The 16,595-nt window shown below is 52.6% G+C and overlaps 1 protein-coding gene across 1 annotated transcript; it reads right to left on the reverse strand.

The window, feature by feature from the left end:
* Positions 1 to 319: 319 nt before the first annotated feature.
* SLC22A14 (solute carrier family 22 member 14) lies at positions 320 to 15,480 on the reverse strand. Its single transcript, XM_057704613.1, has 10 exons — positions 14,968 to 15,480; positions 14,169 to 14,272; positions 13,803 to 13,957; positions 12,689 to 12,857; positions 5,898 to 6,018; positions 5,543 to 5,634; positions 5,069 to 5,283; positions 3,093 to 3,246; positions 2,299 to 2,502; positions 320 to 488 (listed from the first exon to the last, which is right to left on the reverse strand). Exons 1-10 carry the CDS (start codon positions 15,478 to 15,480, stop codon positions 320 to 322), a joined length of 1,896 nt encoding a protein of 631 aa, XP_057560596.1.
* Between the last annotated feature and the right edge of the window lie 1,115 nt (positions 15,481 to 16,595).

The following is a 16,595-nucleotide window of genomic DNA, read 5'->3' on the forward strand; positions in this document are numbered from 1 at the left end:
CTGTGCCCAGAGGTCAGCTAAGACATTAAGGACTCTGAGGAGCCTGTGTGACCCACTCTCCTCCAGGCCTGGGCCTCTGGGTCCTCCAGACACAGTCAATTTTGGCCTAGCCATCTCAAGTCCAACACGGTACTTTTATTAGAATGAATCATACTCTAGCTCCCTGAGAAGAAGCCATTTTTGGATCTCCAGGGCTGGCCTCAGAGCAGGACTGATCCGGCCCCCCAAGCTGGACTGGGCCTGGGAATCGTGGTCAGGGATCCATGGCCCCACATCCAGCCACTCAACTCCAGCCCGAGCTCAACCGGGGGCCTGGCCCTCAGTCCTCCTGTTTGTCTATTTCCTCTCCTCTGGATTGCAGTGACAGGTTGGAAAGACCGTCTTGGTCCATATTTGTCATCGTGGCATTGAGAATGGTGTTCTTGGCTACTTCCTCCGTCACGTCGTCACATGACATGTCCTCGCTTGATAAATCCTCACTCAGGGTCCTGAAGAAACCGGTGGAGAAAAAGTCATGAGTTGCACATGTTTGGGAGCTGAGAAAAGCAGCACCAGCCAGGCCTGGCTCTGCACTCCTGAGAGGCGGGGCCTTCCCATGTCTTGGCAGGTCCCCAGCCAAGCTTCGCCACAAGCCCGTGAGGGACCCTCGCCTCTCGGATCAGACCTGTTCCATCTCCCAGCCCTCATCAGACCCTTCACTCCTCTGCATCTTTCGGACGCTGTCCACCATCTTCATCACTAGCATTTACTGAGCACTCGCCTCGAGCCACTATGCAAACCACTTTATTATTTTTTTAATTAGTTAAAATTAATTAGTGTTTTTTTGGTTTGGTTTTGTTTTCTGGCCATGCCATGTGACTTGTGGGATCTTAGTTCCCCGACCAGGGGTTGAATCCCGGGCCCTCGGCAGTGAGAGCTCAGAGTCCTGACACTGGACCGCCAGGGAATTCCTCCAACCACTTTATGTGGGTGTAACCTTCCCAAATCCTTATGAGAGAGGAAGGCTCGGTTCCATGACTTTACTTCTCTGTGCCTCAGTTTCCTCACCTGTAAAATGAGGATGTGACAGGAGCTACATGTCACTATCGCCTGTGGTGGTTGTTAGGACAAAATGTGAAAAGGCATGTATCTACAGCAAGACTTGACACGTGGTACATGTTCAATCTCCATACACATTAGCTATTGTTATTACTATGTTATCATCCCATTTTACAAATGTAGAAACTGAGTCTCAGAGGTATCAGGTAACATCCCTGTGCACATGCTAGGAAGTGTTACAGAGACAGAAATCCAGACCCTCTGGTTCCAGGGCCTGTGCTCTCACCTACTGTGCTGTCACTCTGCTGCATGGCACTCCCCCTTTTTACAATGGGGCAAACACCTATTCATCCTTCAAAGCCCTACTCAAATATCACTTTCTCTGGGAAGCCTGCCCCAACTCCCCAAACAAGTTCCTCCCTCCTGGGGTCCCTATAGGTCCTGTACATCCCTCTGTCAGAGTCCATTGGTAATAACTGTTTTGCATATCTGTCTCCCTATAAACTATGGCTTGCTTAAGCCTGGGGAACTCTTACCTCTGACATTCCAGCCCTGGTACAATGCCTAGCACAGGTGGTATCAATGAGACTTTGACAAAGGAGGCAAAGAGTAGGAGGATGGTGGGGAGGACTGAGGAAGGCCAAAGGCAGAGGCCCCTATGCTATGAGCAGAGGTTACTGGAGGACGTCAAGCAGCCTTTGCCCCTCCCTGTTGCTCAGGTCCAGGGGGAGTGCCCTGGGCTTTGCTGGCCCAGATCCCAGGGGGGATGGTTCTACCAATCATGACACACCTTCTCCAGGGGCACTTAGGAGTCCAGAGACCAGAAGTGTCCATGAAGCAGTTGGGTGGAGCCCATTTCCCAAATGGGGTCCTGGGCTACTGGGGCCAAGAGGCCAGAGTTGTAAATAAGACTGGATCCTTTTTGAGCAACTGGGAGTTCAGAAAGGAATGGAGAGGTACTCAGAAAGCTGGCTCCAAGCCAGTCCTCTGTGCCCTGGGAGGGGAGGGAGCCCAGAGCATTTGCAAGGGCATCACCCCAGTCCAGACAGGCACCAGGAGACGAGGAAAGAAGATGTGGCCCAGGCTGGGTCAGGAGAGTCAGGCAGGGTGAGAGCGGGCAACATCCAGGAGAGCTAGGGAGTCTGCTGTAGACACAGAGCAGCCTTCGCATCTTAGGCCCTTCTGGCAAAAGGGCAGGGACAGACCGTGCTTGAGAACCAGGCCGGCTCTGGCCAGAGCCCAAAAGCCTCACACGCCTACCTTCTCTGTGGGGGAAGGTGCTCCAGGCTATCAGGGAGGGGCCGATCTTGCATTTCTGGCAGCATGGAGCAGAAGAACAAAGCCACGAAGGCTGAGATGCAGCACAGAAAGATGGGTAGGATGCTGACGTTCTGGTTGACGAGGGTCAAGGACGAGATGCCTCCAGCTGCCCAGAGTAGAGACGCTAGCCCCAGACCTGTTGCCCTGGAAGGAGAGGTAAGCATTCATCTGGGGCCTTCAAGAGGGCCCAGAGACTGGGTAGGGTAGAAAAAGTTTGGGGGAACACCCCACACCCTCATCTCTACCCTGTCCCAACTCACTGTGCAACCTTGGAGAATTGGGTTCTTTGTCGTTGCTAGGTAGGTAGTAATTTCTTTATGGGGTCAGGGGTGGGCGACGTAAGACCCCCACACCATCGCGTGGGTATGAGGGGGTGGGTAGGGAGGAGGAGACTGCAGCCATCACCACGGGCTCCGGTGGAAGGGCCTGAACCTCAGAGTGGCCCAGACGCATTTCAGGCAGGCAGTGCAAGTCAGGGACTGGAGTCCCACAGCCTAGCTCCAAATCCCACTTGTGCCACCTGCTAGGTCTGATTTGAGCCAGGGCCCTTCTCGCTCTGATTTCGTGTCTGAAATAGGCTCCGTGATGGTGTTAGGGGGGTTGGAGTCACCCATGTAAATTGCTTAGCAGGTGCCTGCCGCCAGGTGAAGGCCCAGCCTCAGCTGCTGTTGTTCATCTTGTTACAGCCCCACACTCCCAGAGCCCCCACGGCCATCACCCACCAGGCCCCTTACCTGAGGACGGTGGGGAGGAGCTCCGTCGTGTAGATGTAGAACACGCTGACCGTGGCGGCCAGGCTGAACTCTCCAAGCACGATTATCAAGACCAAGAGGGATTCCAGCTCTGTGGCCAGACAATGTGGCCACCTGAGCTTATGGCCATCCTTCCCTCGGGGCAGGTGGGGAAGGCCTGCCCACCGGCCCTCCCTCAATCCCCTTGAGAAGGCATCTGAACAGTCCGCCCCTACCGACTGGTCAGCTGGCCAGCAGACTCAGATGAGGGTCCGTCTGCTAGAGGCCCAGCCAGGCCAGGAATTAGTACATCTGCAGTGGGAGAGTTGGTCCGCGGAGTGGGACCTCTGCGGCCTCTCAGGCCACCATCTACTGTGTGGATTCAGCTGCTGCACCCCTGCCTCCAGGCTCTCTCCTGCCTTCCACCTGTTCACCCAGACACAGTGACCCCAGCCCACCGCCTGCTCCTCCTGGGCATCCACTCAGCCCCAGGCCTGCTCCGGGCTCTTCCCGCTTCCCCTTCATCCTCTGCAAGGTGGACAGAGGCAAGGGGGCATTTCGTCTCTGGGGCCTGAATGGCTAGACGTTCTGGGATGCCCACCTCTGGGGAGCCAGGCTTGTCCATTGGAGGAGGAAGAAAAGGTCCCGGGGAAAGCCCTTTTCCTCAGGCCTGGGGAAGCTGGGAGCTGGACGTCCTGCTCACTGACGTGGAGCCAGGAGTTTCAGCTCCTCTGCTGTCAGCCTCTGTTGGACCCTGCCCTAGGCCTCCTCCCCACTCCCCACTTTGGGCCTGGCTTGACTTGGCTCTGGGATGAAATCAGAGATCTAATTTTATATATTGGGGATTTTCCTCCTAGTCTCTCTCACACATTGGAGAGTTTCAAACATTTCTGCTCGACTCATTATAGACCCACTTTTTTAAAAGACCACCACACCATAGAAACTGAATAATGGCTTTGTCGCCCTCATCTTGTTTCAGCCTGTCAACACGCCAACATCTGGGAGAGGAAGGGTCCAGGTCAAGACACCCAAAAGTCCAGCCCCCGGGAAAGCGAGGGAGCCCCTTGAGGCAGACCCTGGATGTGGCCTCCCCCCCTCCCCCCGGCCCCAGGAACGGAGGGGGCTCCTGTGGTCAGCAATTCTGACCCGGTGAATGAACACTGACATTTTGTGTGTGCGTGTGTGTGTGCTACGCCACGCAGCTTACGGGATGAGGATTAGCTCCCTGACCAGGGGTTGAACCCAGGGCACCCCCGCAGTAGAGGCTCAGCGTCCTAACCACTGGACTGCCAGGGAATTCCCAACACTGGCACCTTCCTGTCCACCTCCTCAGCCCGGCAGTGCCCTTAGAGCCTTGTGACCTGGGGCATGACCTCAGGTTCTTTGACATTCTGAAAATACTGCCAGCCCACCCTTCCAGTTCCTTCCCTAGTTCTAAATTGACAGGGCGCAGGGCATGGTGCCCGCCCTGGGAAGGAATGGCCTCCACGCAAGAATTGCTCCTAAGAGTCTGGCCCAATGTTACGCTCAGTCTTCAGGGGGCAGGTGATTTTTTTTCCTGGTGAGGCTACAGATTAGACAGGGGAGGGGTAGCCGTTGAAGGACTACTTCTGCTGCATCTGTTCATATTTAATGATTGGCATGAGTTGGAATCAGGCAGAAGAAGGCCGCCCACCCTCCTGCATGAGGACGATTCCTCCGGATAGCACATCCTCCCTTCCCAGGCCTCTGGGAGCTGCGAGGGCCCTGTTTGGGCCCCCCTGCTCCCCTGCCCTGAGAGGGCAGTGCTCTAGTGAATGGCCCCTGCTCAGGAGGTGCTGGGGCCTCTGGAGAGCAGGGGGGCTGTAGATGCACGAGGCTGGCTCCCAGGGTTTTGTTGACTGGATGGGGGCAGGAGGCATGAGGGAGGGTCCTGAGGAAGCCGGAAGGCTGGGGGGTGCCGTCAGGGAGGTGCGGTGGGGGGACTGGGGGAGCTATACCTGAGGGGAGCATAAGGCTAAGGAAGCACATGAGGGCTCCTTGGAAGAGAGTCAAAATCAGGGTCCACTTCCTCTTCAGCTGCTCGAGGAGGAAGATGCTGCACAGCCGGGCGGGCACCTCCATCACGCCGGGGATCACTTGCATAAAGTAGATGTTCACTCCCAATTCCTTTATCTTGTGGCCCAGCATGTAATAGTTGCAACCGACAGCAAACCTGGAATTCATGGCCAGCAGAGAGACATTCCGAGAGAAAGGCACACACGGAAAGCCGGGGCCAGGGGTAAAGACACAGGCAGAGGAGAGCGCGGCAGGGTGGCGGTGGAGGAGAGAAACAAGCACAGAGATCTGGGTTCTGCGGCCACCCCTGGTCCTCAGGCCTAGCTCCCCGCCACGGCCCACCCACACCATTCTCCCCCCGGATCCCTGGCCTGCAAGGCCGTCTGCAGCCCCTGCTGCCAGCCCCGGGTTCTCACCATATGCTGCACATCACCAAGGTCACCTTGCGGAGGTGCCTGTTGCTGTAGAAGTCCAGGAGAGAGGCCGTCGTCACCTTCTTTCCAGGCAGCTGCGGCCACAGGACACGTAGGACCAGCCAGAGGCAGGGCCAAGACCCCAGCTTGCTCCCTCCCCCAAGAGGACTCACAAGGCACGCCTGCTCCCCACAGGGCCAGTCTGGCCTTTGGGTTTTCCCTGGCAGGTTTTGATTTTGCTGTCACCAGTGGGGTGGGGACACCCTCTGGGCTGGGGGCCCATCTGAAAGGATGAGGAGGGAAGAGGCCCTTGCATGGCCCCCTGCCCTGGCCCTACTCCAGGCCTGAGGCCTCTTACCTTATCCAGCAGACTTAAAGGAATGGTCTTCTTGTTCACACCAGCTGCATAGCACAGCACCTGCTTGGCTTCCTCTAGCTTCCCTTTCATCACCAGCCACCGTGGGGACTCTGGGAGAATCCTGCATGGCCCTCTTCTCTCTTATCCATTACTCCAAGATGCCCCCCAGACCCAAGTGGGCCCTTTCCCTGCCTCAGCTGTGCCCATCCAGCTCCAGCATGAGGTGACTCAGATGTTGGAGGCCTTGAAGGTGACCATCAACCTTGGTGACCATCAAGCCTCCCATAGCCAACCCCCCCAGCAGTCAGCCCTTCCCCTGCCAAAGCCACACACAGTACCCACTGCCACTCAGTGACACCCCGGCCACTGGCTGCCTCTGCACTACAGCTTTCTTCCCCCTCAGCCACCTCTAAGAGCTGTTTTCTATCTTGGGGGTCGTCCCCACTTGCCCAGGCATACTGTCCTCTACGCCCACACCCTCTATTAGAGCCTCGTTCTTGTAGTTGGAAATTCTCCTGTTTCCTCTCCGTCTCCTAATAGCCTAGAGTGTATGCGGCAGGACCTCAGGTTTGACCCCACGGCCCAGCCCCTGCCTGGGTGAATGGAGGTCTCCACTCCAGCCCATCTCCTTCTGGCCACATCTCCCATTGCCTTTGACCTCAGAATAACTATAGGCCCTCCCAATCCTCCCAGGTTGAAGAATCCACACAGATTAACATTTAAAGGCACTTCTTAAGTGCCCTTATCTTATTGGTTTGTTAATCCCCCTCCCAAGCCCAGAGCTGGTGTGATTATTCCCATTTTATTCTCAGCCTCAGGGAGTAAGAGCTTGCCCAAGGTCACAGAGGCAGAGCTAGTATAAACCTTGGTCCCCTGATAAGACACTCTTGACAAAACTATGCCATCAGCCTCTGCTGATTCTTGCAACTGTCCCTCCTCCTGCCCCAGCCTGGGCTCTGTGGCTGGTCACTGTACACACAACACCCAGGACCCTAGAGACAACATCATTCCTTCTACCTGCCCCTGCTCCCATTCCCCCCCAACCCCACCCCAGGGGCCAGCAACCAGTCACCCTGTTATCCTTCTCCATCCTAAGGCTGCAAAACTGTCCTCAAGATAGTCATCAAATTGGGACATCTTCAAAAAGATGAGAGGTTGACCATATGCCTACTAAAAAAGAGTGAAAAAAGGTACCAATCCTTAAGGACAAAGAGGATGGAAGAGAGGACACAGTGGGAGAGAAGGGAAGAAAGATTTGGCAAGTGCGCGAAGCCTGGAAGTGGATGAAGTGGGCTGACTGGGTTGGCGCAGACCCTGCCTCATAGCTGAGGAGCGAGAGGTCAGAGAACTGCCCTCCTGGCTCCAGAGGACCCTGGACACCCTAGTCCTCAGATATGGAATAGTTTGCACCAAAAGTACAGGGGAGGCGGAAACCAAGCAGGACCCTGTGGGGTTCCTGGGTATGGAAGTCTTTCTCATCCCCAGTTCCTTGTTTGTAGGGAACAGACTCCAGCCTCTGTGACCTTTCCTGAGTTCCAAGGGGCAGATTTGAACAGCTGCTAATCAGGGAAGGGAGAGGATGCAAAGACAAGGGAGGAGCGGCCAAGAAGCACAGCCTTGGGGCAGGGTCCTGATTCAGCCTTGGAGATACACGTAACAATATCTTTCGAGCTCTTTATAGAACTAAAACCCCCAATAAATGGAAGGTGTCAGCATTCTTCATTCCAAAAAAGACTACCTGAGGTCAGATTTAAAGGAAGCAGAGAAGCTCATCAAGAGATTACCTGAAACCAAATCAAGAATAAACAAATGGGACCTCATGAAACTTAAAAGCTTTTGCACAGCAAAAGAAACCATAAACAAGGCTAAAAGGCAACCCTCAGAATGGGAAAAAATAATTGCCTCTGAAACAACGGACAAAGGATTAACCTCCAAAATATACAAGCAGCACATGCAGCTTCATACCAAAAAAGCAAATAACCCAATCCACAAATGGGCAGAAGACCTAAATAGACATTTCTCCAAAGAAGACATACAGATGGCCAACAAACACATGAAAAGATGCTCAACATCACTCATCATCAGAGAAATGCAAGTCAAAGCCACAATGAGGTATCACCTCACACCAATCAGAATGGCCATCATCACAAAGTCTGGAAACCACAAATGTTGGAGAGGGTGTGGAGAAAAGGGAACTCTCCTGCACTGTTGGTGGGAATGTCAGTTGGTACAGCCACTATGGAAAACAATTTGGAGGTTCCTTAAAAAACTACAAATAGAACTACCATATGATCCAGTCATCCCACTCCTGGGCATATACCCAAAGAAAACCATAATCCCAAAAGAAACTTGTACCATCATGTTTATTGCAGCACTATTTACAATAGCCAGGACATGGAAGCAACCTAAATGCCCATCAACAAATGAATGGATACAGAAGATGTGGCATATATATACAATGGAATATTACTCAGCTATAAAAAGGGATGAGATGGAGCTATATGTAATGAGGTGGATAGAACTACAATCTGTCATACATAGTGAAGTAAGTCAGAAAGAGAAGGACAAATATTGTATGCTAACTCACATATACGGAATCTAAAAATGGTACTGATGTACTCGGTGACAAGAACAAGGATGCAGATGCAGAGAATGGACTGGAGAACTCAAGGTATGGGAGAGGGCGGGGGGTGAAGGGGAAACTGAGACGAAGCGAGAGAGTAGCACAGACATATATATACTACCAACTGTAAAATAGTCAGTGGGAAGTTGTTGTATAACAAAGGGAGCCCAACTTGAGGATGGAAGATGCCTTAGAGGACTGGGGCAGGGAGGGTGGGGGGGACTCGAGGGGGGGGGGGAGTCAAGGAAGGGAGGGAATATGGGGATATGTGTATAAAAACAGATGATTGAACCTGGTGTACCCCCCCCAAAAAAAAAAGAATGAAAGAGATTACCTGAAACCAGATGAAAGGAGTACAGGCCCTGCACACACCCTAATCTTATCAGTTATTCAACCCTTGAATCATTGCTATAAAAGCTCCTCACCAATCCCTCCCTGGATGGGACACACAGTTTCTGGGGCAGGAGCCCACTGTGTGCCCCCTTTGTGTGGCAAAGCAATAAAGCTCTTCTTTTCTACTTCACTCAAAACTCGATCTCCGAGATTCGATTCAGCTCCAGTGCACAGAGGCTGAGTTTTTGGCCTCAAGGCTGAGGGAGAAGAGAGGCATCGATAGCAGGGGCAAGGCTGAGGGTAAACAGGGGAACTGGGTAGAAGTCCCATGATGGTAACAAGAGTACCAGCCCCCCACCCCAGTGGGGAGCACGACGGCCAGAGCCAGGCAACTCCCCAGCTTTGGGATCTCAGGGGAAATGTACCTGCTATTTGATCATCCAATAGTAGTGGTTCTCAAAGTGTGATCAGCAGACCAGCCACATCAGCACCATCTGGGAGCTTGCTGGAGATGCAGATCCTTGGACCCCACCACAGTCCTGCTGAGCCAGAAACCGTGGGGGCAGGGCCCTGTCCTCAATGTTTTAACCAGTCCCCAGGCGGTTCTGATGCTCCAATCGATTTGCAATCCATCGCCTTAAAGGATTAGCAGTCAACCAGCTCCTGCTCAGTTTCCCCCACTGGCTTCTTAGTGACTTGCTCTTAAATATGGAGGGATAATCTAAGATCACTAAATTTTAAAGAAAACCTCCCCCACCTAAAAAGAGTCCAAAATAAGCCCAAAAAAAAAAAAAAAAGTGGACCCCAAAGGACACAGATAATGTAGGGGACAGGAGAGAAAAAAGAAAACTCTAACTTGTATCCTCAAAACCATTTGAGGATTTCCCTGGCAGTCCATTGGTTAAGACTTCTCGCTTCCAATGCAGGGGGCATGGGTTTAATCCCTGCTTGGGGAATTAAGATCCCACATGCCACACGTGGCATGGCCAAAAACAAAAGAAAACAAAAAAGCAAAAACAAAAAAAAAATTTGAGAATGCTTCACAGTTTTATTTTCATAAAACAAACTCCAAAAAAAGAGTGAAATCAGAGAAAAGGAAGAGTTGTGTAATTGAATGCAATGTGAAGCTTTTTTGCCTGGAATTTCAGCTGAAGTCCCAAAGCTGGTAAGAATGGCTGATAACCTCACCTTCTAAAGAGAGGTGTTACCTTCAGGACAGGACTTATTAAAAAAAAAAAAAACAACAAAGTACAAAACAGCCCAGCAGCCACCTCGCTTAGTCACTGAGAAAGGCTGGAAATGTCCTGTTCGTGGAAGTGAGAGGGTCTTGAATCTTTTCCCCTCCCCACGCTGCTCATCTTCTCAAGCCTGGTGAAGAAAGGGAAAGGGAGTCTGTCCTTCCATTCTCTGGCTGGAGCTTGCTGACTCAGAAACTCGTGGACTTGCCTTGGTACCTGTACTCTAGACAGAAGAGTTTCTGGGAGAGTTCTTGTGTGTCTCCAGAAGTTGGAGGACTTACACAAACTCAAAGACTGGGGCCCTTCTCCCTCTGGGTATGGTCAGGCAGGAGGCTGGTGGGAGCAGCCCACGGTGGCAGCCTGGGGGGTGGGGTCAACGAGTTTTTAGCCAAGTGGACCTGATGTCTTGAAGGCACCCCATGTGCTAGGGTGAGAAGACTTCTGCAGAAAGAGGCTATGGGGGGACTTCCCTGGTGACTCAGGGGTTAAGAGTCCGCCTGCCACTGCAGGGGACACGGGTTCAATCCCTGGTCCGGGAAGATCCCACATGCTGCGGAGCAACTAAGCCCGTGAGCTACAACTACTGAGCCTGCACAACTACTGAAGTGCACGTGCTCTAGGGCCCTCGTGCCACAATTACTGAGCCTGCATGCTGCAACTACTGAAGCTTGTGCACCTAGAGCCCATGCTCCGTAACGAGAAGCCACCACACTGAGAAGCCCACGCACTGCACCACAGTGAAGAGTAGTCTCCACTTACCACAACTAGAGAAAGCCTACGTGCAGCAATGAAGACCCAACACAGCCAAGAAAAAAAAATAATAAAAGCGGCTATGGGGTGAACTGCTAGGGACAGGAGCTGGAGGAGGTCAATAGTCTGAAGACCCACAGACAGTCTCCTGGGGCATATGAACATCTGCCCTACAGAGGACACTGACCATTGACATCTTTTGTCTTTTTCCTCCGATGCTGAGAACATGGAAGATCCGAGCAGGGAGAAAGAGGAGGAAAGCAAAGGTCAGACCAAAGGTCAAAGCAAAGCTGAGCTACCAAGCCACCAGGGAGAAGGTGTGAACTGGATATAAGACCAAGTCTTAAATGTAACACGACTGGATTTTTTTAATGACTGCCAATGAATCTTAATGATCAAAATAAGACTTTTGCTTACAACCAAAAATGATTGGAAAGAGATAGAACTTGTCCAAGATATTGTCAAGTGTCAGGGAAGGGACAGCTGACAGGACATGTCTGCAGATAGTGACTGAAGAAAAATGTGCCCTGCTCAGTAAGCTGTCTCCTCGCGGGATGTGGAACTATGTAGACCTCCGCCGGAAGAAAGCCTGAAGGGAGATCAGTGTGACGGCTTCCGGGAAAGCATCTGAGGGCTGAGGGGAGCTGAAATTGTTCACTTATTTTTCACCACAAACCTTTTGGTACTACTTAATTTTTAACCATATGCATTAACTGCATTAATACCATCTAAAAAAATGTTTTAAGATCAGGTCATGCATGAAACTCTCTTTCCCAGCTACATCCCATGACACCTGGCATCAGCTGGGTCCAAGTCCTCACACTCGCTAGGGGTATCTCAACAACTGATAAAGCTGGTCTCCAGCTTCTGCACAGTTTGGAAGGTCTCCAAGCCACCTATGTGCCCTCACTTTTAACTGGTAACCCCAACTCGTGCAGTCCATATTGCATATGGTGCAGGCAGGCTGAGTCAAATCCCAGATCTCCCACTTTTTAGCTGTGTGACCTTGGGCAAGTTATTTTGACTCTCTGAAGCCTCTTCCCTCACCCCTCCCTCCAGCCCCTGGGACATGAGACTGACCGCCCGTCTTGGAAAGATAACATGTGATCATGTCAAGATTCAATATGATCATTTCTTCGCCCAGAACTGCCTAACCCTTGACAAGGTGATTTCAGCTTGCTGCCTCTCACCTCCCTATCTGCCTTCTGTTCCTCTCCTTCTGCCACCTGCCCACAGTAAGCAGTGCCATCTTGCTCTTGTGCCCAGTCCCTCCTCCTTACTCCTCCAAGTTTTGCTCCATCAGTTGTCCCTTCATAGCTTCAGTCTTTCATGTTTGTGACTCCCCTACAATTAAAAACATCAGAGACCCTTCTCTGGCTCTGTCTTAGCTGCCCACTGACATCCTCACTTTCCCCCTGCCTGCCTCAGCCCGACACTGGGAAAGCATCACCTCCTGGATGGATCTATTGTTTCAGTCCTTCCTCACTCCTCACCCTCCTGCCGCTCCACAGAAGCCACCTCAAGGTCACTAAGGCCTACAGACCCTTCTCCAGCCTCACCTTTCTTGCCTTCAACCCGGACCATTCCCTTGTCCTTGAACTCTTGCCTTTCAACACTTTTCCTTCTGGTTTTCTGACCACCCCTCTGACATCTCTTTGAGGATCTCCTCTGATTGGGTTAATACTGGGGTTCCAGAGGCTCTGCCCTTGGCTCTTCCTCATCTCATCTCATCCACTTTCTCCCAGGGAAACATCCCAGCCACTCCAGCCCTTCAAGGACCCTCCGCACCCCTCAGTCTCCAGCCCACCAGACCCATCCCTGTGCATGCCCTGCATTCATTTGCTCACCAGATATAAGAGACGAGGGGGAACACCGGTGCCCCACCCACCAGAAACAGCAGCCGCCAGTGGGGAAGGCTGTAGGCAAGCCCCGTCAGGAATATGACCCCCACCGCGAAAAAGCAGTGTCCCAGGATGATGGCGGGGGCCCGGTGCACGCCCACGAGCCACTCCGCGACTGTGCAGAGGCCGAGAGGGGAAAATCACAGTCAGCTCAGGGTACCCAGGGCTGCCCCTGCACCCAGCCCTCTGAGACGCCCTGGCCCTGCTCAGGGAGTGGGTTTCTTCTGTCTGCTCAGGATCTGGGTCAAGAGACAACACTTCAAAGCCAGGCAGAGTGCTTCTGCGCCCCCAGGGTACACTTGCCTGAGCTCCAAACCAGTGGTAGGCTCCAGTCTGTCCTCAGCCCTCCTGTTCCCTCTGAATACCTCCCGCCTGACCACAGGCCTGTCACTGAGAAGGCCTGGTCCTGGGCACAGGAATTCACATATGGCCTGTCTTGGCTCTTAGCGTATCAGTGCTTTGGCCACCTAGACCTCGTGCTCTGTGGAGGACCCAGTTCCCTCTTGGTGGGCTCTGGGAAGTTCCCAGTGAGAAGTGGGAGCAGGGTTCCCCAGCAGGTTCCATACCAGGCCATGGCAGCTTCAAGGCTGAATAAATGTAGGGGCACTTGGGAATTTTGCATCACACAGGCCGGGGGTGGAATCCCAGCGCCTCCATTTAACTGTGTGACCCTGAGCAAGTTGGTTAACTTCCTGAGGCTCAAGCAGCCTCCTCAGCTAAAGGAATAATAGAATAGCACCTACTGAAAAGACAGTTGCCAGGATGAAAGGAGAGAATACATATACAGGGCTTAGCAGCTACCCGGCCTTTCTTAAGGGCTCAATATGCATAAGCCACTTGGGGAAAGCAAGGGTGATAAAGGGGGGCTGTGTGTGTGGGGGAGGGGTGGCGGGGTGGTACCAGCGGGATGATGGTGCAAGGGCAGTGTGGGCACAGGTTCTCTGGCATTTTTAGGCGTCTACTGCCTGCCTGATTGGGCCACAACTCCTTCTGTCCTGTGGGCTCCAGTAGGTGCACGCGCGCCCCGCCCCGCCCCGCGCCCCGCCCCGCCCCGCCTCACTTAAAGACGAGCTGCTGATGGCGTAGCCCACCACAGCCTGAGACACGCAGAAGCGGAAGAACAGATATTGGTGAAAGCTGTTGACAAAGGCTGTCCCGAAGCCGAAGATGATCAGCCCCAGCAGCGACAGCAGCATGGTCGGGTAGCGGCCCAGCCTGCGGGCATGGAAGGGAGGGAGGATGCGCCAAGCGCAGGGACCTCTGTGGCTGGCCCCAGCCCGCACCCAGCGCAAGGTCCTGAGCCATCCACTCCCTCCGGAGTGCCCCTACCCTTGCCTCCCCGAAACTGAGGCCCTTCGGCTCTGAATGGCCACAAGGAGGAGGCAGGGATGTCCCCGGGGACCAGAGGGAACTCCGGAAAACTTACTTGTCAGTTATGAACCCGAAGAGGAAAGACCCTGTCAAGAGTCCCGCCAAGAACATGGTCTGCACGGTTTCCATGTTCGGTTCCTTGCCACACACCAAGTCAAACTGGGGGTTATATGCAGGGATTGACCACAGGCTTCCACCCAGGGCCTTCTAGGTCGAGACTGAGCCTCCACCCAGATGGGCCTTTAGGCAGAAGGGGCCTGGGGCAGGGGCAGGTAACTGTGTGTGCAGCACGCCTCAGCTCTGTTACCTCTGCATCTGGCAGACTCTAGGAGTTAGGCCTGGAGAGAGGGACCAGAGACACAGGCCAAGAAGGGGGATGGGTGGAGAGGTAGCTGAGCAAAGGCCAGAATCACCCATGACCCTTTTCCAAACACAGATGCTAGGCCCCAGCCTAGAGAGTCAAGTTGGGCAGGTCCGTGCTGTGAAGGGCCCAGGTAGCAGCTTAGGCTGAGAAACTCTGCAAGAGGTACCAGATCGAAGCCGCTTCTTCCCCCAATTCCCTAACTGCTGTGATTTCAGAGGGCAGAGCCACAAGTACAGAGCAATTCCCTGGACAGGTGGCAAACCCTGCCACCTGACATCTGCCCCTACTCCCTAATCGACTCTAATTCAGATTGGTAAGACCAGGGATGGGCAGTCCGAATCCTGTTTCTGCCCGGGCCCTGCCTCTGTGGGGTGACTTTAGGCCAATTGCTTCCCGTCCCTGAGCCTCAGTTTTCCCACCTGTTCAGTGAGGGTGAGAGCACATCTCTGGGGCCCTGGGGCAGCTACAGACAACTCAGGACAAGGCATACCTCATTGATCAGCGATCGCTTCTTGACCTCAGGATAGATCCACCCATCTTGACATAAGTCTGTGTGGTTGAGGCCAAACTGGATGATAGAATTCAGATCCCAGTCCACAGGCAAGTACATGAGGCAAGTCAGGAAACTGCCATTGGGTGCTCGAGGCAGGGTCAGATTCAGCTGCTCAGACTCTGTCAGGTTGGGGCCCACTGCCAGTATCCAGCTGGTGTTGCAATAGGGCTTCTGGTGTGTGAACACGAAGATGTCAGCAAACATGAAGAAGGCAGACAGGATGTTGGGAAGGAAGGTGAGGGCCACCAGCCTCCGCTGGAATGTGCCGAACTGCCCTACTGCATCCATGATGTTGGCAAACTTATCTTGCTTAGCTTCTATGGCCCTCAATCTGCGTAATAGCATATCCAGAGAACAAGAGTGAGGGCTTTCTGCTGCCTCATGTTTGTGGAAGCTCCTGAGATGAAGCTGGGATTTGAACTCTACCTTCAAGTTGTTTTCTTTTGCCATCTGTTCAAAGAGAGGATGCAGCTCAGTCTTCACTGATACCACTTTTCAGACATCGGAGACCAGCGTGGGAGCCACTGGCCAGAAATTGGCCTCTCTGGCTGAAAACAGTTTGGATTCCAACCTTGATGTCCTCTGTAGTTCCCTCCTTTGCTTCTGAAATTTTAATTTGTCCCCCAATGGCCCACCCATCCCTGATGTGTAGAGCACTTAGGATTTTTTAATGTTTTAGAAAATGCTCTGCTTCTGTTATCATGAATAAGTTCTGAGGAGCTCTCCTGCAACTTCCCCAGGATGGAAACTGTTTACACACACACACACACACACACCCACACCCAAGGCACCACCAGTCTTGCAAAAGGTAGGAGAGGTCTCCAGGGACTAGTCCTTACAAAAGAAGAAAAATAAAATCTGGCTCAGAAGTGGCCATGAACTGAGGCCAAGGTGGGTGACTGGAAGCCTTGGCCACAGAAGTGAGGAGCCAGGGCTGGTGCCATGGGGCTCCTCAATGGTTGGGCGGCAGACAGCAGCAGAGAGCCAAGCTGGAAGGGCAGGCAGAGGGGAGGTGTGAGCTAGCAACACCCACTGTAAGGATATTATCTGGGAACAGCAGCAAGCAGGGAAAACTAAGCTTAAAACTCTGTTTTGAGCTGAAACCCTCAGCGGGGCTGAAGAGGTCCTGGTTTGGGGCACCCCTTGGCTACCAGCAAAAGCAGATGCAAGTCTTCTCTGAAGGCAAATTTCTCCAAACTAAGCTTGCAAGGCTCTCACAGATTAAGATCAAGTCAGGGGCTGAAAACAAATATTATCAAACCCATGAGAAGTTAAGTCATTCTGAGGGTAAGAGATAGAAGTTATAGTTACAGAAATGGACTTACAGCCAGAGGCAAAAAGCAGACACATTTGGTGGAAAGACACAACTTCTAAAAATAAAAGCTATTGAATAACAAGTTGTTGAAATAAACACACTAAAGGGAAATTTGAATAGATTGGACAAAAAGTTGAATGAGAAGATTTTAAATGCATCTGGTTGCAGGTCCAGTGGGAGAAAGAGAGAAGCAGAATTTAAAGAGGTAAAAGCAATCCATTTTCTAAAACTTGAAAAACATGGATCCTTA

The sequence above is a fragment of the Hippopotamus amphibius genome, chromosome 13 (genome assembly GCF_030028045.1).
Source record: "Hippopotamus amphibius kiboko isolate mHipAmp2 chromosome 13, mHipAmp2.hap2, whole genome shotgun sequence".
In the NCBI taxonomy this organism is placed as follows: Eukaryota; Metazoa; Chordata; class Mammalia; order Artiodactyla; family Hippopotamidae; genus Hippopotamus; species Hippopotamus amphibius.